At 44.8% G+C, this 24,642-nt stretch overlaps 1 protein-coding gene across 3 annotated transcripts in view; it reads left to right on the plus strand.

Annotated features, from left to right (window-relative positions):
* SETX (senataxin) overlaps positions 1–18,716 on the plus strand; it is a 53,887-nt gene extending 35,171 nt beyond the window's left edge. For all 3 annotated transcript variants that reach the window (XM_060270112.1, XM_060270114.1, XM_060270113.1), the window contains 12 exons: positions 2,225–2,369; positions 3,089–3,190; positions 5,612–5,727; positions 6,831–6,902; positions 7,821–7,973; positions 9,729–9,836; positions 11,048–11,235; positions 12,978–13,070; positions 13,798–13,968; positions 14,392–14,490; positions 15,905–15,992; positions 18,049–18,716. In XM_060270112.1, coding sequence (XP_060126095.1) covers positions 2,225–2,369; positions 3,089–3,190; positions 5,612–5,727; positions 6,831–6,902; positions 7,821–7,973; positions 9,729–9,836; positions 11,048–11,235; positions 12,978–13,070; positions 13,798–13,968; positions 14,392–14,490; positions 15,905–15,992; positions 18,049–18,576 — 1,863 coding nt within the window. In that variant the 3' untranslated portion in view covers positions 18,577–18,716. The remainder of the gene's footprint in view (positions 1–2,224; positions 2,370–3,088; positions 3,191–5,611; positions 5,728–6,830; positions 6,903–7,820; positions 7,974–9,728; positions 9,837–11,047; positions 11,236–12,977; positions 13,071–13,797; positions 13,969–14,391; positions 14,491–15,904; positions 15,993–18,048) is intronic.
* The last annotated feature ends 5,926 nt before the right edge of the window (positions 18,717–24,642 follow it).

Below are 24,642 nucleotides of genomic sequence, written 5' to 3' on the forward strand. Positions count from 1 at the left end.
TCTGTGGAGCGACAGCAAAATGGGGAGATATTTTAAGGGGGCTTGGCTGGCGAGAGGGGGGGTTATTGCTACTGGGTGAAGGGTCTATCAGTATGTCTTATTTTCGGGGTATGGCTTGTATCGCGCAATTGCTTAGAAATCCTGCTATGGCTTATATAATGACTACGTCTTAAAATAGGGGAAAGACGGTAGCTAGGAAAGGGTCCCTGCCTGAAACCCTGGAGGCAAGTGACGTCAGTCCATGCATCCTATTGAGGGAGATGGGCCAGTATAAGGAAGCTTCCTATGTTCCTATATAAATCTTGTTAAATAAATAGTAGTCCCTCTTATTATATACTGGTTTTAGCCTGGCGCTTAAAAGAAAAAAAAAAGTAGGGTTGCTTTCTTCTCTTTTTTTATTGGACCTGTTCTTGTCCCTTTACATAATGTCTATTCTGCACTTGCAAGGAATTGAGCCTTCAATGAGGCAGCACTTATTCTCTGGAACTCCCTGCCCATTGAAATAGTACAAGCATATTCCTTGTACTATTTCTGCTCAACCTTTTCTTTTAGGCAAGCCTATCCAGACGTATACTTTTATTATGTACATCTGGTTTTTTTTATTTAAAAAGGTTATTTTTATCTCTTATTTTCATCATTTTATATGTCTGATTATTTGCTATTTTTTTAACTTTATGTAAACCACACACACACACACACACACACAGCGGTATATAAATCTTGTTTAATAAAAAAATGCAGAAAAGATGAAGATCTTATAAATTGCTATGTATTAGGTTGCTATTAAAGACACAGGTGTAAGAGGAGGGACTGGTAAAGAAAAAATGTATATAGATAACTCTGAATGGTTAAAGATTCATATTCTTCATATGATTTATGATCCTTCAAACATAAAATCCAGAGTACACAATTTGTTGAATCCATTGCTAGTCTATAGCAGGCAGTATGTAAAAGAGGACTGGATAAATTTATGGAGAATAAGACTATCAATGGCTACTAGCCACATCCTGAGGCATCAATGTTTTTGAATATCAGTTGCTGGAAACCTCAGGAGGGAAGCAGGGGCATAGGAAGGGGGGTGCGGGGGATGTGGTCCACCCTGAGAGTCATCCTTGAGGAGGGTGACAAAGTGGCACACTGCGGAGGGTGGGGCCTAGCCTGCAGCACACCTGAGCCACAAGTCTCCTGGGAGTGACATGGTGGCTCAGCGCCCCACGCTGCCAAAAACAGCAGCATGGGGCTTGCGTCTGCTGGGTGGACTCCATAGGCAACTCACCATGGTGCCCCCATGGGCGGATTGCCCCGCCACTCCGAGTGCCGGAGCAGCTGGTTACACCCCCCAGAGGGAAGAGTGCACTTGTGCTCAGATCCTGCTTCCTAGTTTCCCACAAGCATCTGGCTGGCCCCTGTGAGAACAGGATGCTGGACTAGTTGGGTCATTGGCCTGATTCAGCAGGCTCTTCTTAGTTGTACTTGGAATAGACTCTCTGCAGTTACTGTGCATGATTAACAGAGGCCTCGTAATTTTAAGGGTCTACTCTGAGTAAAATTTAGATGGATACAACCATTATGCTTTAAAAAGGGACCATGATATAAAAGGGTGTAAGACTGCCCTACATTATTGCATTTACATTTTTTCTCCATCTTCTTTGTGCCCTGAGGGAACTGCAAGGGAGTCAGTTATTTGGCTAAATATTAGAGGGCACTTCATATAGTTAGGAGCTTTTCAAATGAGACTATCTCAGGGTGTGTGGGTTGCAGGAGGTCCTTTACCCCCAGCATTTTTTTCAGGGATGTTGAGGTTGCAGTGTAGACCCTTTGTCCAGTAGGGAGTTGGACTAGATGGTGTTTGAAAGACCCTTCAAGGATTAAAAAAAAATAAAAAAAAATCCTTCCAGTAGCACCTTAGAGACCAACAAGGTTTGTCACAGGTATGAGCTTTTGTGTGCATGCACACTTCTTCAGATGCTCACTGGGAATTATTATTCAAGAATTATTATGCATTCCTCTTTTGATAATAATTTTTATTAGTTTTCAATTACAATAATCCAATGTTAGCCTCATTATAACAATGCCAAATTATAATACAATTCCTTGTTCTTCCCTGTGTGGATTGTTGTGCATTCCTAGACTGGACATGACTATTTATATGATACAGTTGTTTCAATTGTGCTACTCTGGGTGTAATGTACAACTTCTCTCCTCCCCCTTTTGCAATCTCCAGAGACCAGGAAAAAGAAATTCTGTGCAAAGCAAAATCAAGAACCGTGTGCTGCTGTGTGCCCCATCCAACGCTGCCGTCGACGACTTGATGAAAAAAATTATTCTTATGTTCAAGGAAAATTGCCAGGACAGTAGCAAACCTTTGGGTACACTGAGTTCTTGTCCAGTTCTCATCTGTGGAATTCATGGTTTGGTGGGATCAATTGGCTTGGTTATAGCTAAACACTAAGACTTATTGAGGGTTTAAGTCACTTAGGACTGTGCCTCCACCCTTTCAGTGTAGTTAGCAGTAATTACTCTTACTGTAGCATATGTTCCTGCAGAAAAGTCATTCCAAATGGGGCCTGGTGCCATCTCTGTTTATCTTTTAGACTCCAAGCATGGTCTTTCCTGTACATCCTTACACTTTTTTAAAAAAAAGGATATTTAGGATCCTTTGAGATATTTTTAGTGTTGCACTTACCTACTGAAAGGTTTGCTTCATTTATTCTTGCTAGTTTTAGTGGGTTTTTGTTTTTTTGTTTTTAAAAATGTTATTTGTATTTGTTTTTTGGTAAACCATCCTATGGGTTTTTTCAGCAAAAGAACATTAAGTACCTGCAGGATCAGGCCAATAGTCCATGTAGCCCTCTTCTGGTTCTCATATTGACTACCCAAAAAATCTAAATGCTGCAACCTTTCCTTGTAGGAGAGTTGTTCTATCCCCTTGATCATTTAGTTGCCCTTTCCTGAACATTTTCCAGCTCTTAACTTAATGTCCAAGATGCAGATTTCAGGATTTGCTAATTGTCGAATGCTTTGCTTTCTTTCTTTTTCAAAAAACAAACTAATTTAGCAAGGCACTGAGTATCTGTTTTACATCCAGGAAACTGTGGCGACATCAACTTGGTGAGACTGGGACAAGAAAGCTCGATCAACAATGATGTCTGGAGGTTTAGTCTAGATGCCCAGGCTGACCATGAGATGAGTGAGTATCTTATAAAGGGTTTTTTACGGTTCCTCCCCCGGCCCAATATATTTTAATGTATTTTAATCTTTGTTGGAAGCTGCCCAGAGAGGCTGGGGAAACTCAGCCAGATGGGCAGGGTACAAATAATAAATTATTATTAGTAGTATTATTTTATTAGAAGCATTTCATTTATAAAAAGAGAGTGAGGAAAGAGAAAGAAAATGAGTGAGAATGAAAAATAGAAAATTCTGTTACATTACCATACATAAATATCCAGATGTGTATATTCTTATTATCCTAATACACATACAATTGTCAGTAGTTTATTCTGTTTAAACTCATTCCAAATATTATTGTATTTATCCAAAGAAAGTCTGCATCTATAAACTGTCCAATCATATGTTAAGCCATTAAGGGGAATCATAGCTCTGTTCTTCCAATTCGTCAGTATCAGTCTCTTGGCCACCATTAGGTCACGTAGATTCCATTTTTGCTGTCCTCTTGTCAATTTCCATACAATGGGTATATAGTTCAAGAGCACATTCACCTCTGAAAATCTTAATTTTTTCCGTAGTGTCTTTTTTTTTATAGTTCAACACTTCCTCCCCAAAACTTAGTAAGTGTGGGACGCAGTAAAAACATATGTTTCAAGGAGGCACTGTCTATATTACAGCTACAACAAAGAGCTACATTAGATAGTCATTTCTTATACAAACATAAGTGAGTCCAGTAGAAAATAATACTTAGAATCTACTGGACTCCCTTATGTTTGTATAAGATCCATCGATGCATCCGATACTGAAGCCATGACATTTTCCTACTGTCTAGGAAATAGTGAACATTCCAAATCTTTATTCCAATAATTTCTTAAACTCTGCCTATCGCACTTATTTGTTGATAATAAATATCTATATAAAGTAATCCCTGCCTTTTTAGTTTCAAACTAAATTATCTAATTGCTCCAAAATCTTGGGTGTGTCAGATGTTGTGAAGGCCACTGGACCAAAGATGTTGTTGCTGCAAGTATTGTCGCTGGGCCACCTCTGACAGATGGTATTTTTCTCTAAGAGTATCGTACATGTAAAATTTGTCGTCTTCATCTATCAGTTGTTGTTTTTCCCCCATGGGCAATTGTCTCCTGATTAGTTGTTTTAATAGTGAGGTACAAAAGTTGGTCTCTGTTCTATCTGAAATAGTCTTCCCACATTATAAACCCAGAGCTGAGATTAGCTGAGGGGATGAAATCCTGTAATACCATCCTATCCCTCCCATCCTATCCAGGTCTGTAGCCGGAGATTGTTTAATTAAATAAATTTATATGTGCAGGTTCTGCTTAGCAAACACAATATGTTTCCTGGAAATAGTTTGTTAGGCAAAAGTTCGTAAAACAAGTAGTCCCTAAGTAATTACTTCTAATGCTAATGTGGGATTTATCTCCCGAAAATGGCTTCTGCTGGCTAGCAGAGCACAAACAAACAAGAAAGTAAGGAAGTTGATTGTTTGGCTGTCTGAATCTGCAAAGTGTATGGTGAGGTTTGGGCATAATTCTTTATGTGCCATTAGGTGAATTTTCAGATAGCAAGCATGCAGACAGCAGGACCTGTGTGTACTCTGCCCTTACAAGGCTTCTTATTTAAATATAATAGAAATAATGAAGCATCACATAATAAACAACATAATAAACAACAACATCCTATATAATAAAGTCCCTGTGTCTCTGCGTCCAGTCCCTGTGTCCGCGCTACTGCGCATGTGCCCCATGGACACAGGGATTGGATGCAGAGACTGGATGCACACACACACACACACACACCCCACACCCCACACCCCACCCCTCTGCCTACCATTTACCTGCGGCCGCCAACCGCTGCTCCCGGCTGCTCCCCCTGGCGACCAGCAGCAGACTGCTTGCCTTCGCCAAGGAAGCCGAAGGGGCAGCGGGTGCTTTCTGGGCGAAGGCAAGCAGGCGGGCTGCCTGCCCGCTTGCCTTCGCTGAGGAAGTGCCTGCTGCTGCTTTGGCTCGGCGGCAGCAGCACTTCCTCGGCGAAGGCAAGTGGGCAGACAGCTCGCCTGCTTGCCTTTGCCGAGGAAGTGCCCACTGCCGCTTCGGCTCAGCAGCAGCAGCACTTCCTCGGCGAAGGCAAGCAGGCAGGCAGCAGGAATTCCTCCCCTTCTTCCCGCCGCCAAGCCAGTCCCCGAGCCGAAGTGCGGCGCGGCGGGGGCTTTTTGCCGTTTGCCTTCCCGGAGCCCGGAAGCTTAGAGCAGACCCATTGAAATTAATGGACCTGACTAGCACTAGATACAAACCTGCAGTTTTATGAATTTTAGGAGCATTGAATTTCAGTGTGTGTGAGAAAGCATCTTGGTAAATGACCAATGTTCTGTTTCAAAAGTGGGATATAAATGACTAAACTAAAACCACTTGGTTGGATTCCTTAGACCGAGCAGCCCTTGGCACAAAGCAAGATATTTACAGACGAAAAGAAGAGCTGGATCAACAGCTGGACATTCTTTCTCGCCAGCGTGCTATAGAAAAAAACAAAAGCGTAGACAAGGTACTTGTTTGTTAGCATGGGTAATTGGACTAGGATTAGCGTGTCCAAATCAGACTGTTGAGTAGGCCGGCATTCTTAAACTTGTTTGGACCTGCTTTGCAGTTAAAAGTGTGAAGGCATGGGGGAGGGGCCAAAATGCTGTGGTGTCATGCTTCACTTGATCAAGGACGCAGTCTCCATAAATGGGGGGCTCAAGCAGCAAGGGGGCTGTGCAGAACACATTTTTTTAAGTAATATTTGTTATATTGAGTTGGAGCATTGGCCCATCTAGCTCAGCATTGTCTGCTCTAACTAGCAGTGTCTGTCCAGAGTTTCTGGCAAGGGTATCTCCCAAGCTTACCTGGAGATGCCATTGGGGATTGAACTGTGACCCTCTGTGTGCAAAGCAGATGCTCTACCTCTGCACAGCTGCCTGTCCCCTAAAATGAAATAAGGTTCCAGTCCTCATGGTTCTGAATTAAAGCTGACTTAATAGCTGCTCTCCACTGAATCAGACCATTGATCTCTCTAGCATTGTTTACATCAGGGGTAGGAAGTGGTTTGTTTGTTTTTTTGCCTGGCTAGAATGTGTCCTCCGAGTTTTACTTTCCTGGATAGCAGATTGGGAGAGAGGGTGTAGAATTGAGTCAACTGTACAAAGGGAACAACTTGCATTCATTGTTCCACCCATTACTGGCACGTGACCCCTGCAAGCTTTCTCAGAAAGGGACGCAGCCATGAGGTTGAAAAAGGTTCCTCACCCCTGATCTACACTGACTGGCAGCAGCTTTCCAGGGTTTCAGACAATGGATATTCCTCCCTGGAAATGCTATTGAGGACTGAACTGGAGAGCTTCTGCATGCTTAGCAGATACTGCTCCTGAGCTCAGGAAGCTGCCTTATCTTTCATCCATCCAGCTCATTTTCTCAACACTGACAGGCAACAGTTCTCTGTGGTTTCAGACAGGGTTACCTGCCTAGCCCTACCTGGAGATGCCATTGGAGATTGAATCTTGGACCCTCTGCATCCAAAGCAGATGTTCTGCTGCTGAACTATGCTCTTCCCCATGCTTGGTTGTTTATGCTTGCTAAAAATAAGAGTGCAACTTTCCCACTTTCATTCAGATGCGAATGTTAGACCAGGAGATTTGCACACTTGCTGAGGAAAGAAGGAGGCTCACTGTTCAACTGAAGAAGGTAACCATTTGATCTCTAAGGTGTTCTTAAAAAACAGCCTCACTCAGTGAACTGCTTTGTTTCATCGTGCAAAAAAGTGTTTGTGTCTTGAGTTAGCTCCAGCTTAGGATATACCTCTCATTACCGCAGATCACTGATGGTGCTGCAGCTCTGTTGCACATCAGTCATGTGCCCCTAACTCAGCCAAGTCATAGACTTATAAGCATTTGTGGGGGCTCAGAGATCATCTAGTCCAGTGTCTTGCTTTCTGTTCAGCTATTAAGGTGCCAGTCTGAGCCTTGAAATGCACATCAAATGAAAAGAAGAAGTTAGAAGTGTAGCACTCCCTCCTACTTCCTCTTTCAGCTCTACAAGTTGTATGCAACTAAATTTTAATGGGCTCATTATGTTGGATACAACCTTTTGCACTTTCCAAGGCAGGGGGTAGCTCTCCTCACCACCTTGTGGCACAGAAGGTGGGGCTCAGGGGCTTAGTGGGCATTGGGAGAAGCAGCACTGTTGAGTGCCACACTGGTGAACACATATGTCTTCAAATGGACTCTACGCGGGTATTGGCTGTGTTCATCCTGAGTCATAGGAGCATAGGGAAGCTGTTTTATATTGAGACCATTGGTCTATCAGGGTCAATACTGTCTGCACTGACTGGCAGTGTCTGTTCAGGATTTCAGGCAGGGGACATCTAAAGCCCTAGCTGACTACTGGCTAATGAAGCTGCCGCCTTCTGCATTCAAAGTGGGTACCCCTCCACAGAGCTGTGGCCCTTCATTTTAGCATCTAAGCCACTTCTTCCTCTAAAAGGAGCTGAATTCATCTTTAACCAAACACTGAGCATGGACTTGTTGTTGTAAAAACAAATTGGGCTCTGTCTGAAAACTAAGTCTTCTTCAAAATGAAATTCCCGGCTCTTGTGTTTTCCAGGATTGCGGACGATCACAAGGCGATTTGAAAGCGAACATCATCCTGAAGTCTCACATCATCTGCTGCACGCTGAGCACCAGTGGGAGTAGCATGCTGGTATCAGCATTCCAGCGGCAGGGCTGTGACCCTCTGAGTTGTGTCATTGTGGATGAGGTTAGTGGGCACTATGGCAGCAAGGGGGTATTCAGTGGGGAGGGTGTCCTTGGTACCTTTTATGTACCGCAGAAACCCTGTTCACGTTGGCTGGCTTTGTATTTATTTATTTGATTGTTTATTTCCATCACTGACACCACCTTCTGATGCTAAATTCCCTCAAGGCAGCTTTTTTTGTTCAGTGTGATATTTTGAGATGTGCATGGGTGGTTTGCCTGGGGTTTTTTGTTGGAGGTACCAGTGAGTCAGAGCCTTGCCAGTTTTTCTTCTGTGAATGGTTTTTTGTGTGGAGCCCATAACAGTTTCTTAGATTTCCAGATAGGCTCCTGAGTGCCAAAAGGTTGGGTATCCCTGTTAGGAAATGAAGGATGCTGCCTTATAGTGAATGAGACCATTGACCCATCTTGCCTATCCTGACTGGCTGCAGCTCTCCAGGGTTTCAGGCAAGAGTCTCTCCCAGCCCTACCTGGAGATGCCACTGGGGATTGAACCTGGGACCTTCTGCAAAGCATGTGCCTTCTGGAGGACATCTTTTGTCTACCCACAAGAGGCCTTAGACAGGCCTCTCTTACCACCCTTTCTCTGCAGCGTAACAACAACAGTAAATATACTTTGCCTATAAGGACTGCCGCTTGTTTCCTCTTTCTCTGACCCTGGGCCTGATCACCACATTGCACAGCCTTCCTTCTGGCAGTAAGGAGTTTTTCCTTTTGCAGCTCAGACCAGTGGTTCCTCCATCCCAGAGAGCAGCACTCCCTCTTTGAACCTTCTGCCAGTGAAGTCTTTCTCAAAGATGCCTAGAGCAGGGGACTTGAGAGTTGCAAAGCTTGTTCTTGGTCCCAGAACCCCGATTAATATCTTTGTAAGGGGAAAGAATTATATTAATGGACGTAAGCTGTCAAGCAAGATGCCCTGTCCCATCTTACAGCCTGGTTGAAGGCAGTCATTCTTGGGCCATGAGCAGGCTCTCCTCCGTCGCTTCATTTAGCAAACTTCATCTGACACTGTCCCCAGCCCCTGTCGTAGCAAGAACAACATGCAGAGTGTTAATTTTCTGTGTGTGCTGAGATTCGAAAATGAGTTTTCCTCTTGGCTTGAGTGCTTTGCACATTTTTGAGGGTGGGCATTTTGACTTCGATGCCTAGATAACTTATTTCTGCAACTGGCTATCCACCAATCTCAAGTTGAAGAAGCCATCACCACCACTTTTTTAAAAAACCAACCTCAACACTTTAAAATTCAGTTGCTTTAATCCAAGAACAAAATAGTATTGTTTGTATGTTAATACTTAGCTGTGCCATCGAGCATTATGTGAAAGGGCTCCCATTTGGGGCTGGTAGGAGTTGCAGTTCCAAAACCTTTGATGGGCACTCGCTGGGTTGGGAGGGAAAGCTGAACTAGATCAAGATAACCATACAGGTAAAGCAGAAATACATTGAAATGGGACGCAGAGAAATAAATGTTGGAGGGCTAGGAATTAGGGTTGTGTTTTTTTAATGCAAGATCCTCAGGAACCTCTGTGGTTTGGATCGGAAGACCCTGGCTTTCCCCCTCCTCCTGAAAACTGGCTCCTGGGAGTTGCAGTGGATGAGCTGCAGATGTGGGACTGGGGTGGGAAGGGGGGGCAGGATTTGATGCAAGATGGCTCCTGCAGCAAGGTCTTAGGATCCATACCTGTGGCTTTTCTGTCATTGCCTGGAATACACCTTTCTTCCTGTCACCCCATTCACACTGGTGTGTTTTTCTTCTTAAAAGGCTGCACAGTCTTGTGAGATTGAAAGTCTCATTCCGCTCACTCATGGCTGCAAAAAACTGGTCCTGGTTGGAGACCCAAAACAGCTGCCCCCCACAGTTAAATCCATGGTGAGTATGGCACAAATTAAGGTGTTTTATCTATCCCAGAAAAGATGAAGTTGTGCAGTCGAGAGCTGGCATTCTGTTTATCTCATGACCCTGTTATTGGCATGAATAAAGTAGACAACCTATCAGCTCCTTAATGGCATATGAGCTGTTTCCAGTGACGATGACTGAATTACTTTGCCTGATCAAATGAATCACACAGTTTTGCAGGCTTTTCTGAAATCAGCCCATGTGGCTCCCATTTTGGTAGACAATAGCGTTTTGGGTAGAAGAAAGATTTATGTACCCAAGCATGCTGGGATACATTTCAGTGGCATGTGAGGCAGAGGAAAAAGTGGGTAGGGCCAGTGTTTTATAAATGTATTTTTAAAATGTATATCAAGAAATATTCCTATAGCAGTAGCCTTTGAGAGACTTTTGCTCCTCAAGCACCACTAATTCTCTTAGTTCTGATGCACTGCGGACAACGTCAGAAGAGGGGAGATGTTCCTGCACTCTTTTTCTTCTGCCATCTTCCCCACATTCAAGCATATAAAAAGTAGGGTTATTTCATGGGGCTGTTAATTTCCCAAGCCTTTTAGGTAGCTCGAGGGCTCACTCATTCATAATCTCTACTTCAAACATCTCTTCCCTGCCATGAACCTACTTCTGCCTCATTCCCTCCCCTCCCAATCTTTGAAATGGGTATAATAGTACTGATTTGCCTTTATAGGATGGTGGTAAGGATTATCACAGGGTAATGTACACGGGACATGTTGAGCCCTCTAAATCACTGTTAATGTTAAACTTTAAACTAATACTGATCTCCAAGCCCTCATGTTTATGTAGCCAAAATGTAGCAGCTATGCACAAAAAATGCGGCTTGCAGCAGCCATGCAGAAAATGCAACAGCCATTTACAAGACATGTGTCAGCGGACTTGGTTTGGCCTGTCAGTTTGCAGAAGTACAAAAATATGGGTGGTGGTGGGAGACCCAATGTTGTTTCTTCCTAAAACAGCCCAGTGAGAACTGAGTGTGCCAGTGCCCATGAAATACTGGCTTAAGAGAGGTTTTTGGAGAGGGAAAAGACAAAAAACCCAGAGGGTGTGGAGTTAGCTCTATACCCTGAGCAATTTCACATGGCAACCTGTTATTTTTTAGTTGCTGCCTGCGCCTGACCCACCCACCGAAAGTCTCATTCCTCCTTTCTCTTGCTTCTTTCCCACCTTGGCAGAAAGCTGAGGATTACGGCTATGGGCAGTCTCTGATGGAGCGGCTGTGCAGACAGTTAAATGGGCAGCTCCAGGAGAAAGTCATTAACAGGCTTCCAGTCCTGTGCTTGACCATTCAATACAGGATGCACCCCGAGATCTGCCTCTTCCCTTCTAACTACGTCTATGACCATGCTCTGAAAACTGACGGGTGCGTAGTCATCTTTTTGTTATTGATTATCTCTCCTCAAGCCAAAAGATGTTGCAGAAGAAGTTGACCTGAACGTGGGCAAAGGTTCCACTTTACCCTGGATTTTTCAGAACCCCCAAGTCCAGTGGTGGGTCGGCTGTGCTCTCCAGATGCTGCTGGAGTCGAGCAGCCAGCAGCCCCAGCCAGAAGGGCCAGTGGTCAGGGATGGGGGGACTTGTAGCCTGGCAACACCTGGACATCATATCCGGTGTGTGTGTTTTAGAGAGAGGGGGAATACACTTGCTCAAGCACTACACGTGAGTACTCATATGAGTGAAAATTCTGCACATGATCATAGGCGTCCATCCTGACTCCTTCTGGCAACCTGATTTGATACTTAAACAATAATAATCGTTCTTTCTAACCATTTCTGAAATGTTATGTGCTCTTTGGTACTTGACTGGATATATATAGTGGCAAGTAGCTATAGTTATGCCATGCTGCTGCTGCTGCTGCTGCTGCTGAGCTATTTAAAAAAATAAAAATAAAATAAAATTCTGTGCCCATAAAATTCAAATTCTGTGTCAGGAAAAGCTGGTTTCTGTGACATGTATGAATTGTACATACGATTTGTTTTTGAAATTTATCTTACTTTGCACAATTTCTTAGATGGGTTTTCTGTTGCTCCTGGGAAAGTCAAAAGCACTCCAGAAACCTTGTTCTGACTTTCTTCTTGCTCCTGGGGGCTTTGGCAGGCATTGCCTTTGTGCTTTCATAATCAGGCATGTCTTTGGAGCATTAAGGCTTGAAACAACTTATTTTTACTGAATGGAAGTTAAAATTATCAGGAAGTTGGATTTCACACCCAGTATCACGTTCTGCAGTCCTGCAGAATCTCAGCATGCCAACAGCACTGAAAACAGCTTTCATGCCCTGTTGTCTCTCTAGAACTGGGTGATTGTTTGGAATCTGCAACACCGCATTTAGGATTAAGTGCACCCCAAAGACTTAATCATATGAGGCACAGTTGCTTAAAGTTGTTTTCAAGCAATCCAGACTATGTGGCAAAGGGGGTGATGCTTTTCAAAGGGCAGGGAAACAGGAGACTGTAGAAACAGAGAATGAGAATCTTGGGGACGAACCAGGATACTAAGGTCTAACCCTAACTACTGAAAGAACTTCGCAGAGTCCCATAGACTTTCTGAGCCTTCACCAGGGAAAATCTGTATAAGCATCTGTATTTTTTCACCCTTCCACTGCTAATCTCTGCCTGTTAATGTCATACTTTTGGAATGTTTCCCTGCAAGTAGAAAACTAGGACATCGGGGAGAGCAGTTTTGATCATCCCCGCCTCCCTGACATGCAGGGCCGTGGCTAGGGGGTGGTTAGGTGGGCCCCTGCCAGGGGCCTAGGCGATGGGGGAGGGATGCAAAATTGGCTAAAATAAGTCCATAAATAGAAATATCGATTATTGTCTTATAAAAAATGGTTTTAAATAGAGGGTGAATTGAATGGGTGGGGTTGGGGGGTTGGAGGAGAGGCAGAAAGAAGAGCTAATTTGTGGCTAGGGCTCGCAATCTGAACAGTTCTGCCAGAGGCACAAGATCACTAGCTACGGCTCCACTGACATGCTAGTTTTCTCCAGGTGGGGAATATCATGTGAATGGACAGTGCCTCTTTCAGGAGTGAAGAATTTAGCCATTTGACTCTGGACACTGTTTTTTAAATGCTATTACATGGTGACTATTCTCATGGTGTTATAGGTGGACAGAAGAGAACCGATTCTCTAACAATTGGCCCTTCCTACCGTACCTCCTCTTCGATGTTTTGGATGCCCAGGAGAGAAGGGAGAGCGAGTAAGATACTCATTTATTTGCTTGTTAAACGTTTAGTCCGCTTTTTTCACAGTAGCTACCAGCAGTGAAATAAAAAAGCAAAATACAAAATAAACAAATTCAAGTAAAATCCAATACAAATTAAACATTATTGATTTGTTTTAATTTATTGTATTTGTTAGCTGCTTTTTACACAAACAAATAAGACTAAAAACTTTCAAAAAACAAAATGCATAATTTTATTAACTTCTACTGCATTGCCATTTCTTTAAAGTAAGAAGTCTCAAACGTTGCAACCTTTCCTTATAGGGAGAGTTGTTGCAACCCCTTCATTGTTTGGTTGCCCTTTTCCAAGCTTGGCTCAAGGCCTCCTTAGTCCAGCATCCTGTCCTCACAGGGGCCAAACAGATGCCCCACTGGAAAGCCTCCAGCTGTCTTAATCTGGTCTTTCCCACTGTCCGCTACAGCAAGAGCAGGTGGCAGTTTTTGCAGCCATGTCCTCCTTCACTGCTGGCAAAGAGTTTTGAGAGCTACCTTTTTTCAGAGTTGGGGAGAATCATTAAGTTTGAAGTCATCTTTCAGGTCACCTATCCAGAACCATGTTGGGGCAGGATATGTCCCCCAAACCCCCCTCTAAGAGAAACAAACAGCCTGTGTTGACTTTTAACCTGAGGCACACATCCATCTACAAGGCCTTCTGCTCAACCTTTTCTCCCTCCCCACTTCTTTTTACTTCTTTCTTCTTCAGTTCCTTCATCAATCTCGAGGAAGTGAAACTGGTCGTAGAATTAATGAAGTTAATTACAAAAATGAAGAAAGGCATCAACTCTCATAACATTGGGATCATCACCCCATACAATGCTCAGAAAAGAAGGATCCTGAGCGAGCTGGAGAAAGAGTTTGGAAGAGAAGAAAAGAGGTAGAAGCTTCTGAAGCCTTGAGTGGTCAGGGAATTACATCTGGGGGGATTTCTGAAAGGTGGCCTTTTGTCCTGGATCTTTTAGAAATACGGCAACCCTAGAAAAAGTATGTATACAAAAATACCCCCACCCCCCAAAGAACTATTTTCTTTATGCACCAGTGTGTGTGAAATGTAGGATATGTTCTCATTTTAGAGGTGGGCCAAGTGATGTGCCGCAGCCCATTCAGTAACTCTGGTAATCTTCCCTCCGCCCCTTCCTCTCTCTCCCCCCCCCACAGTCAATGAGAAGTGCAGAGTTTTCTTCTAATGTCATAAGAGTGTGGCTTGTTTCCTTCTTAGTTTTACCTCTGCTTTCTGGAGGCAGTACTAGTAAAAAGAAATGTGTTGAATGGCTCTGTACAACATTCCTTCCTTTTTCAGCGTTGCAGAAGTCGACACTGTGGATGGGTTCCAGGGCCGTGAGAAGGACTGCATCATTGTCACCTGTGTCAGAGCGAAAAGCACGCAAGGGTCAATAGGGTAAGGCTTTGCTGTTGTCTTGTGAGGTGTCAACTGGGGTGCCTCTGCTGGCAATTCTAGGGCTCAGGTGCAATCCTTGGGGTGGTCAAGTGTGTGGACCATTGTCCACAAGTCACAGTTGTCTGTTAGAGCCCCCTGTTGGTCTCTGGCCGCATTCTTGCAGCCACCTGTGATGCCCATAAAGGATTCAGGAGAGGAGAGGTTTGTGGTCCCACAATATTCTTTGCAGGGGGTGAGGGCAGGCCAAGGCCATGTGAGCTTCATCACTGCAGCTTCTTACTCCAGTGAACTTCCAATTCCTGGTGCTTCTCTGTTCTCTGTGAGGGAGCTTCCGCTGTGTCTCACTGGGGGAGAGGAGAAATGGAGCACCAAACCCCTGTCCTCCCTGGTAGGCAAGGGGTTTGGTGCTCTGAGATGTGACCCGGCAGAATTGTTGGCCCCACGGAGGGCTGATGGGGTGAAATAGGGAAACAGGGCTGCACTTCTTTTCCTTTTCCTTTACAGGTTTGGACTTTTCCTGTTTTTTTGAGAAGGAGAAAAAGGTCACAGTTGCGCTAATGGTGCCTTTCTGTTTTGCAAATCACCTTTGAAACAAATAAATATTCAGGCACGGTTTTGAAATATTAACGAGAGAGTTTTGACATGAATCACAACAAATAATATTAATCCACCAATGGTTTGTGTTACAGAGGGGTGTGTGTGTGTGTGTGTGTGTGTGTGTGTGTGTGTCAAGGTCTTGACCTAAAGCTGGTTCCCACCACCAGCCCACTTCCTTTCCACATGGGGGTGGGGTGGGGGGTGGAAGGGGCTCTGTGCTTGGAAGCCACATGGTGGGGGGAGCAGGGAGTGAAAATTGCAAAAGCAGATCATGGACTGGCTTCTAAGATTTATGCCCCAAGCTTCTCACTTTGCTCTCAAATGATGTCCAATAAAGGAGGCACCGAAGGAACAATTAAATTAAATGATAATTAGAGCTATCAATAAACAAGCATGCTGAATGTTTTAAATTATAATCTTAAAAGGTATTCCATAAAGAACCTATGAGGGAGGCAGAGAGAAGCTAAAATATTGCAAAGCAAGTGGAAAAAACCATGTATAAATGAGTATCAATAATAAATATTCACCACTAACAAAATTGATCAAAATCTGGGCCTCCAATAAAAAAATGTAAAGCAGAAACATGGCAGCAGGGGCTTGTCTCTACTCAGAGGAGGCCCATTGAAATTTTACATAGACATGGAAACCTTGGTAGGAATGCCTGCAACCTTTTAGTAATGCACTTACGAATGCATTTCTAATGCCCTTGAAACTTCAACAGGGATTTAGTTAACCCCACTGTGGTCAGCTAGGAGGACACAGGGTGCACTGCCCATCCTGAGCCAGCTTCACCTGTGGATTGTTTTGCCTTCTCCAGGTTCCTGAAGAGTCTGCAGCGTCTGAATGTCACCCTCACCCGAGCCAAGTACAGCCTCTTCATCCTTGGACACCTGGAGACGCTCATGGTACGTGGAAAAAGGCATAAACTCTCTTTCGGGATATATATGTCAGCCTTCCTTGTAGAGAAAAGCGGGACTTGGAGGGCCAGTGGTGTTGTCCTGGCTCTGTGTGGGCCTTGGCCCAAGCCCCCCCCCCTTGCCTCCCAAAGCAATAAATCAAGCCTACTTCATAGGGTTCGTTTGAGGAGCAGGGTGCCAACAGGCCCAGTATGCTGTATTTATAGGTGGTGTCATTTGTCTGCCCTTGAAAAGGGGGATTTGCTGCTCCGGCTGTGGCAGGTGAGAATTGCAGTTCAAAACTTTGGGAGAGATCCAGGCTGGCCAAAGGTGTTGTAGACAATTAAATCTTTTGAATCTGCGGGGTTGGGGAAAATGTTGGGCCACATTCATTCATTCATTCATTGAATTTAGGTCCAGCCCTCAAGAGCCCAGGGCGGTAAACATATCACACACAAAACAATGGTTTTAAAAGCCTTCTAAGAAGAGCTACAGTTCTAAACCTCTTTGGAAAAGGCATTCTCTCATCCCGTATCCAGTTTCCTTCACCCACTGAAGGCACCTGTGTAAACAAACAGATTTTCAAACTGCTCCTGAAAGGCAATAATGAGGGAGACAGGTGCAGCTCCCCAGGGAGGGGGTCACCACAAAGAGGGAGCCACCACTGATAAGGCCCTGTTGGGGAGGGGGTCAGTGCCATTTCATTTTTGCCCCTGCTTGTGGGCGCCCAGAGGAACCTGAAACTTGGATTTCATAGATTGTAAACTTTCGTTACTTTAGCTCTTTCACCAATTGATCTTAGACTGGCAGTATGGAATTCCAGAGGCCAGAGCTAAGGAAGCTGTGGGTTGCTGGACTACAACTCCCATCACTCCTGACCATTGACCACTGTGGTTTTTCATGCAAGGCCAAGCATGGCATTTCTGGGAGGAGGCCGGAAGGTTGATTGTGAGAGGGCCAGGGCTCCTGCAGCCCTCCAGATGTGTGACAGACAGCAGCCCCACTGGCCTGGCCATTGGTCAAGGGTGGTGAGAGATGGAGTTCAGCAACTTCTGCAGGGCCCCAAAAGTTCCCCACTCCTTCCTCTGTGCTAGAATGCCAGCTGTGTGCAGGGGAGCGTTGATTCCAAGCAGAGAAAGGAATACCATCCTCTGCCATGCCTGTTGCCTCTGTCCCATCAGATTCCTGTCCTCCCAGCTTTCTCCTGGGAAGGCGCTTGGGCTGGGAGTGAGCCCAGTCGGGGGATAAAGCAAGTGGCATGGGGGACTCCCCTCTTTCCGTCCTGCCATTTTCCTGCATGAGGTCACAATTACTCCCATGTGGGTGCAAAGTCTTCATATGGTCCTTTTTTCCCAGCCTTGTAGCGTAATGACTTTGCCACTAGAGGGCCTCCAATCCAGGTTTGTCCATTGGAAGGCCTGGCAATGATGGTTTGCTCCTGTACAGTTCAGAGTTGCGAATGAATTCCTGTTAAACACTCGTTTTCCTGCTGCTGCTGCTGCTTGTTTTGTAACTGCAGTGAGGAGGGAAGGATCCTTATAGCCTGAGTACGGGCATATTGGAGGGATCCTCTGTTGTGTGTTCAGTGGGTGCAATCCAGAGGAAGTTTGTCCTCATTTCTCCTGACACCCATTATTAGTGGTCTCTAGTATTTTAGATTAATTCAGCCAGCCTTAGACAAAGGGTGAAGAACTCCTTTCAAACTAAGGCCCCCATTTTCCACAACTGAAAGCTCTTGAGAGGTGCAGTCCAAAAGCAGGGGAAGCCCAAGACCCACACAGTCAGACTCTCACTTTCCTGTAGTGTAGCAGAGAAGCTAGAATGGTCTCCTAAGCAGCAGGCAGTGGGGTTGAGAAGAAGTTGAAGGTTGGCAGGCCAGCTGGGAACACTAGGGGGGCAGATTAAGTCAGGTTCCCTTCCCTGCCTGAGAGGGAAGGAGAACTGGGATCAAGTTACAACAGCTTCTTGTTTGAGGCATCAGATTAATTTCCCCCAGTTTATAAACCACCACTACCCCCAAATAGTAAGAATTTGTTTTGTAAAAAGGAAATTTTTCCTTTTGTAGGAAAATAAAGATTGGAACGCATTGATTCAGGATGCTCAGAAAAGAGGCTCCATCATCAGGACCTCCAACACCAATTACAACAATATTCCTTGCTATGCAAGTGGTGCTAAGATGATCCTGAAGCCCATGCCAGTCCAGCAGAGTCCGGGGAGAGCCAAGATTGGGCAGGTGACCATGGTGGCCACGTCGGGTGAAGCTTCTACACAACATCCCCAGATATCTTCTGGTGCTCCTGTTCCAGGGAGTCTGCTGGGAGTCAGATTTGGGCAGCTGGCCCTGGCGGCCCAATTGGGTAAACCTCCTGTACGACATCCCCAGGCATTATCTTCTGGTGCTCCTGCTCCAGGGAACAGTGGGGCACCTCTGATGCCAGCATCTGGGGATTCCAGTTCCTCAAACCCACAGGCTACATCTCAGAATAGGCCAAGAGATCCACGGCTGGCCAAGAGGGCACAGGAAGGAATCAAAAGGAGCGCCACTGAGAGCCATAGTCGCACAGATCCCAAGCGGCAGAAGACAACAGAGTAGCCCTACCTGTATAAGCCAGAACTCTTATTGTGGCTGTTCCACAGCCTTTTCTGTACTGCCAGCTTTCTGATTGGTTCTCTGTTCCCTGTAAGATAATGTATTTTTTTTGTTTAATATATTTCTAATAAACTATTTTCTTTGAAAGCAATACAATATATTGAGTCTCTTGTTTTCAAGACATAAAACCATTCAAACAAATCAGTTGTATCCGGAATGAGACATTACTGTTATTGGCAATTTGGGATTGAGGGAAAGAGAGAGGAGGAGGAAAGAGGGAGAAATATTTTTTTTGAGAATCATAGAATTCTTTGAGAATCATAGAGTTTATGTCCTTCTGCATAGAATTGTAGAGCAGCCAGATCAGTACTAGCGACCCACTGGAAGAACATAAATGGGCTGTCGCATAATAAATGGCTAGATAAGAGTACAGCAGGTAGTCCTATCTGAAAAACTATATCACCATACATGAGATGCACTGCAAAAAAGGGATTTTTTTTTATGTCATTCATTTGTAGAATTCATTAATAGCCAGCAAAGTTTGTTCCCACCTACAACACACACAATGTCTTGAAGAGGACTTATTCTTAATGACTGACTAAAGTGACAAGTTATTTTAAATGTTATATCATTTAGCTTTATGATAAAACTTTAAACAATGGAGTGGGGTGTAGAGGCTTCACAGAGCAAGCCTCAGATTCAGCGTTTGCATTTACCTGCCAAGTTCCAAGGCAAAATGTCGCTATGGGGTTTAGGAGGAGGCCCCACCTGAGCACAGCATCCTCTCCAGATTTGGCAGAATCCTGGACAAGGCAGGCCTCTGGGAAATCTGAGGAAAATGACGGGGGGGGGGGTTGTGTCATCCATGGAAGATTCTGCAGAAGCTCTGTGCAGTACCTGGCTCATCACTACAATCAGATTCATTAACATCCAGCAATATATTTGTATGTATTAGTATCCAGCTCAGTACTGTCTACCCTGGCAGGCCGCAGCTCACCTGGGTTTCAGCCCTACCTGGAAATGCTGGAGCTTTTAGCATGCAAGGCAGATGCTATGCCGCTGATCCACAGAACTTGCTATGGTTCTGACATAACAAACATGAAGAAAGTGCAGTTATGCCCTCACTGCCTCCTTTTAGTAATCAGCTGGATATTTTCCTCTTATCGCCTGGAGCCTGAGATGGCCCTGGAATATTGTAGCATCTCAGTATATTTATGATGAAAAATCATGAACTAATTTGGTCATATAATAGTTGAGTCGGATACTCCTGGATGGATATTCAGTCGAGTAGGTGACTCCTAGCTAAGGGCCACCTTATGAATATGATTTCTGATATGGATTATTCCCATTACAAATAGCTGATAGCTCAGGTACGCAATCCTGTCAGTTAATTGCAAGCAGGCACAGAAGACCACCTGCTCTCTCTGAACCAGGCTTCCTGTAACCATAAAAGATTAAGGAGGCCTTTGTTGTAAAATCTCCTGCTACAGGGAAGTAGTAAAACCTTTTTTCTTCCAGTAGAGTTTGACCTACCGGTACATGCCGCCGCTCTAAGGCCAGGGACTCCCATTTTTTGCCCTTTAACGGGCCCTGCAAACACCGCCGCATGGGAAGGGAGCATGAACACTCCCCCAACCTGATGATAGACTAAAGCAGGCATCCCCAAACTTCAGCCCTCCAGATGTTTTGGACTACAATTCCCGTCTTCCCCGGCCACTGGTCCTGTTAGCTAGGGATCATGGGAGTTGTAGGCCAAAACATCTGGAGGGCCGCAGTTTGGGGATGCCTGGACTAAAGGATACCTTGCCAAGGCCTAAAACCGCTACTCAAGGCCCCAAGGCCATTGTTGGGTAGAAGGCATGCAAGCTTTCTATATCCGCCCTTGCAGCAAGGGTCAGTGCAATGCCTTTTTGTTCAACTCTAGATCATTCCCCCCCCCAGATGTACAATCAAAACTCTCGGGGGGTCATGCGCCATTGCGGCCTTGCTGAGCATGGCCATCAAGCCTGGCCAATGCATGCACCGGTGGCCCGTCCAATAAATGCGTACCTTGGGGTGAATGTTAAGGTTAGGACCCCTATTGTGCGACCAGGCATGCTCCGCCGCAGGGGCCTCCTTTTCTGTTGGAGCAAGTGCCAGCATGACACCTTTTTGCAATTGATCTGTTTTTGATGACCGAATTTGGACATTCACAGTATCCCCAGAGAACTCCTTAGCTGAGCTTCCCTTGCCGATACAATGCCTTTGCAGATATATTGCTGTTATTTTCTCTTGACACTAGAGGATTTGGTTTGACAGGTGAAAGGCTGGGAAATGTGTGTGAGTGAATAGTTTGGTAATGTGCAGGGGATTCTCTTCTCATGGTGTGTGTGTGTGTGTGTGGGTGGGTGGGTGGTCTTTCAGCCCCCTTCCAATTTCCTGGTTATGCCATCTCAAAGGAACGGCTGTTGTTGTTGTTGTTTAGTCGTTTAGTCGTGTCCGACTCTTCGTGACCCCATGGACCATAGCACGCCAGGCACTCCTGTCTTGCACTGCCTCCCACAGTTTGGTCAAACTCATGTTCGTAGCTTCGAGAACACTGTCCAACCATCTTGTCCTCTGTCGTCCCCTTCTCCTTGTGCCCTCCATCTTTCCCAGCATCAAGGTCTTTTCCAAGGATTCTTCTCTTCTCATGAGGTGGCCAAAGTATTGGAGCCTCAGCTTCACGATCTGTCCTTCCAGGGAGCACTCAGGGCTGATTTCCTTAAGAATGGATAGGTTTGATCTTCTTGCAGTCCATGGGACTCTCAAGAGTCTCCTCCAGCACCACAATTCAAAAGCATCAATTCTTCGGCGATCAGCCTTCTTTATGGTCCAGCTCTCACTTCCATACATCACTACTGGGAAAACCATAGCTTTAACTATACGGACCTTTGTCGGCAAGGTGATGTCTCTGCTTTTTAAGATGCTGTCTAGGTTTGTCATTGCTTTTCTCCCAAGAAGCAGACGTCTTTTAATTTCGTGACTGCTGTCACCATCTGCAGTGATCAAGGAGCCCAAGAAAGTAAAATCTCTCACTGCCTCCATTTCTTCCCCTTCTATTTGCCAGGAGGTGATGGGACCAGTGGCCATGATCTTGGTTTTTTTGATGTTGAGCTTCAGACCATATTTTGCGCTCTCCTCTTTCACCCTCATTAAAAGGTTCTTTAATTCCTCCTCGCTTTCTGCCATCAAGGTTGTGTCATCTGCATATCTGAGGTTGTTGATATTTCTTCCGGCAATCTTAATTCCGGCTTGGGATTCATCTAGTCCAGCCTTTCGCATGATGAATTCTGCATATAAGTTAAATAAGCAGGGAGACAATATACAACCTTGTCGTACTCCTTTCCCAATTTTGAACCACTCAGTTGTTCCATATCCAGTTCTAACTGTAGCTTCTTGTCCCACATAGAGATTTCTCAGGAGACAGATGAGGTGATCAGGCACTCCCATTTCTTTAAGAACTTGCCATAGTTTGCTGTGGTCGACACAGTCAAAGGCTTTTGCATAGTCAATGAAGCAGAAGTAGACGTTTTTCTGGAACTCTCTAGCTTTCTCCATAATCCAGCGCATGTTTGCTATTTGGTCTCTGGTTCCTCTGCCCTTTCGAAATCCAGCTTGCACTTCTGGGAGTTCTCGATCCACATACTGCCTAAGCCTGCCTTGTAGAATTTTAAGCATAACCTTGCTAGCGTGTGAAATGAGCGCAATTGTGCGGTAGTTGGAGCATTCTTTGGCACTGCCCTTCTTTGGAATTGGGATGTAGACTGATCTTCTCCAATCCTCTGGCCATTGCTGAGTTTTCCAAACTTGCTGGCATATTGGGTGTAGCACCTTAACAGCATCATCTTTTAAAATTTTAAATAGTTCAGCTGGAATATCATCACTTCCACTGGCCTTGTTATTAGCAGTGCTTTCTAAGGCCCATTTGACTTCACTCTCCAAGATGTCTGGCTCAAGGTCAGCAACCACACTACCTGGGGTGTACGAGACCTCCATATCTTTCTGGTATAATTCCTCTGTGTATTCTTGCCACCTCTTCTTGATGTCTTCTGCTTCTGTTAGGTCCTTACCACTTTTGTCCTTGATTATGGTAATCTTTGTACGAAATGTTCCTTTCATATCTCCAATTTTCTTGAACAGATCTCTGGTTTTCCCCATTCTATTGTTTTCCTCTATTTCTTTGCATTGCTCATTTAAGAAGACCCTCTTGTCTCTCCTTGCTGTTTTTTGGAAATCTGCATTCAGTTTCCTGTATCTTTCCCTATCTCCCTTGCATTTTGCTTGCCTCCTCTCCTCCGCTATTTGTAAGGCCTCGTTGGATAGCCATTTTGCTTTCTTGCATTTCCTTTTCCTTGGGATGGTTTTCGTTGCTGCCTCCTGTATAATGTTACGAGCCTCCATCCATAGTTCTTCAGGCACTCTGTCCACCAAATCTAAATCCTTAAACCTGTTCCTCACTTCCACTGTGTATTCATAAGGGATTTGATCCAGATTGTATCTTACTGGCCCAGTGGTTTTTCCTACTTTCTTCAGTTTAAGCTGGAATTTTGCTATAAGAAGCTGATGATCTGAGTTACAGTCAGCTCCAGGTCTTGTTTTTGCTGACTGTATAGAGCTTCTCCATCTTTGGCTGCAGAGAATATAATCAATCTGATTTCGATGCTGCCCATTTGGTGATATCCATGTGTAGAGTCGTCTCTTGTGTTGTTGGAAGAGAGTGTTTGTGATGACCAGCTTGTTCTCTTGACAGAACTCTATTAGCCTTTGCCCTGCTTCATTTTGAACTCCAAGGCCAAACTTGCCAGTTGTTCCTTTTATCTCTTGATTCCCTACTTTAGCATTCCAATCCCCTGTAATGAGAAGAACATCCTTCTTTGGTGTCATTTCTAGAAGTTGTTGTAGGTCTTCATAGAATTGGTCAATTTCACTTTCTTCAGCACCGGTAGTTGGTGCATAAACTTGGATTACTGTGATGTTAAAAGGCCTGCCTTGGATTCGTATCGAGATCATTCTGTCATTTTTGAGATTGCATCCCATTACAGCTTTTGCCACTCTTTTGTTGACTATGAGGGCCACTCCATTTCTACTACGGGATTCTTGCCCACAGTAGTAGATATGATAGTCACCCGAACTGAATTCGCCCATTCCCTTCCATTTTAGTTCACTGATGCCCAGGATGTCGATATTTATTCTTGTCATCTCATTTTTGACCACATCCAGCTTACCTCCACTCATGGTTCTTACATTCCAGGTTCCTATGCAATATTTTTCTTTACAGCATCGGACTTTCCTTTCGCTTCCAGGCATATCCGCGACTGAGCGTCCTTTCGGCTTTGGCCCAGCCACTTCATCAGCTCTGAATCTACTTGTACTTGTCCTCCGCTCTTCCTCAGTAGCATGTTGGACGCCTTCCGACCTGAGGGGCTCATCTTCCAGCGTCATAACTTTTATATGCCTGTTGTCTTTGTCCATGGAGTTTTCTTGGCAGGGATACTGGAGTGGCTTGCCAGTTCCTTCTCCAGGTGGATCACGTTTAGTCAAAACTCTCCACTATGACCTGTCCATCTTGGGTGGCCCTGCATGGCATAGCTCATAGCTTCTCTGAGTTATTCAAGCCCCTTCGCCACGACAAGGCATTGATCCATGAAGGGGAACGGCTAGGAACGGCTAGGCTACCCAAAAAGATGCAATCAGTAAGGCATTATCAGGTATCGTGGCAGACAGGAGAGAAGCAACACACTCAAATTTCTGCTGGAGATTGCCTCCTCCTGTGATGTATGTATGATGTTTTGGGGGGTGGTTGTGGACTACAGGGTGGGCAATTTTCAAAGTCTTTATAGGGGCTTGCACACCTTTGTTGTAGGTCTCTCTTGCCTCCTTGCAAGGAGAGGGAACTCTGCTGCAACAGAAAAATAAAGATCTGCCTGGCTTTCACTGAATCCTGTCTCCATCCACTCATCTCTGACCAATCATGGACCTTGGGGAGTTGGGCAGCAAAAGCCAACCCACCTATTTTTCTATAACAACAGACATGTAATGAATCATATA

This window comes from Zootoca vivipara, chromosome Z (genome assembly GCF_963506605.1).
Source record: "Zootoca vivipara chromosome Z, rZooViv1.1, whole genome shotgun sequence".
Lineage (NCBI taxonomy): Eukaryota > Metazoa > Chordata > Lepidosauria > Squamata > Lacertidae > Zootoca > Zootoca vivipara.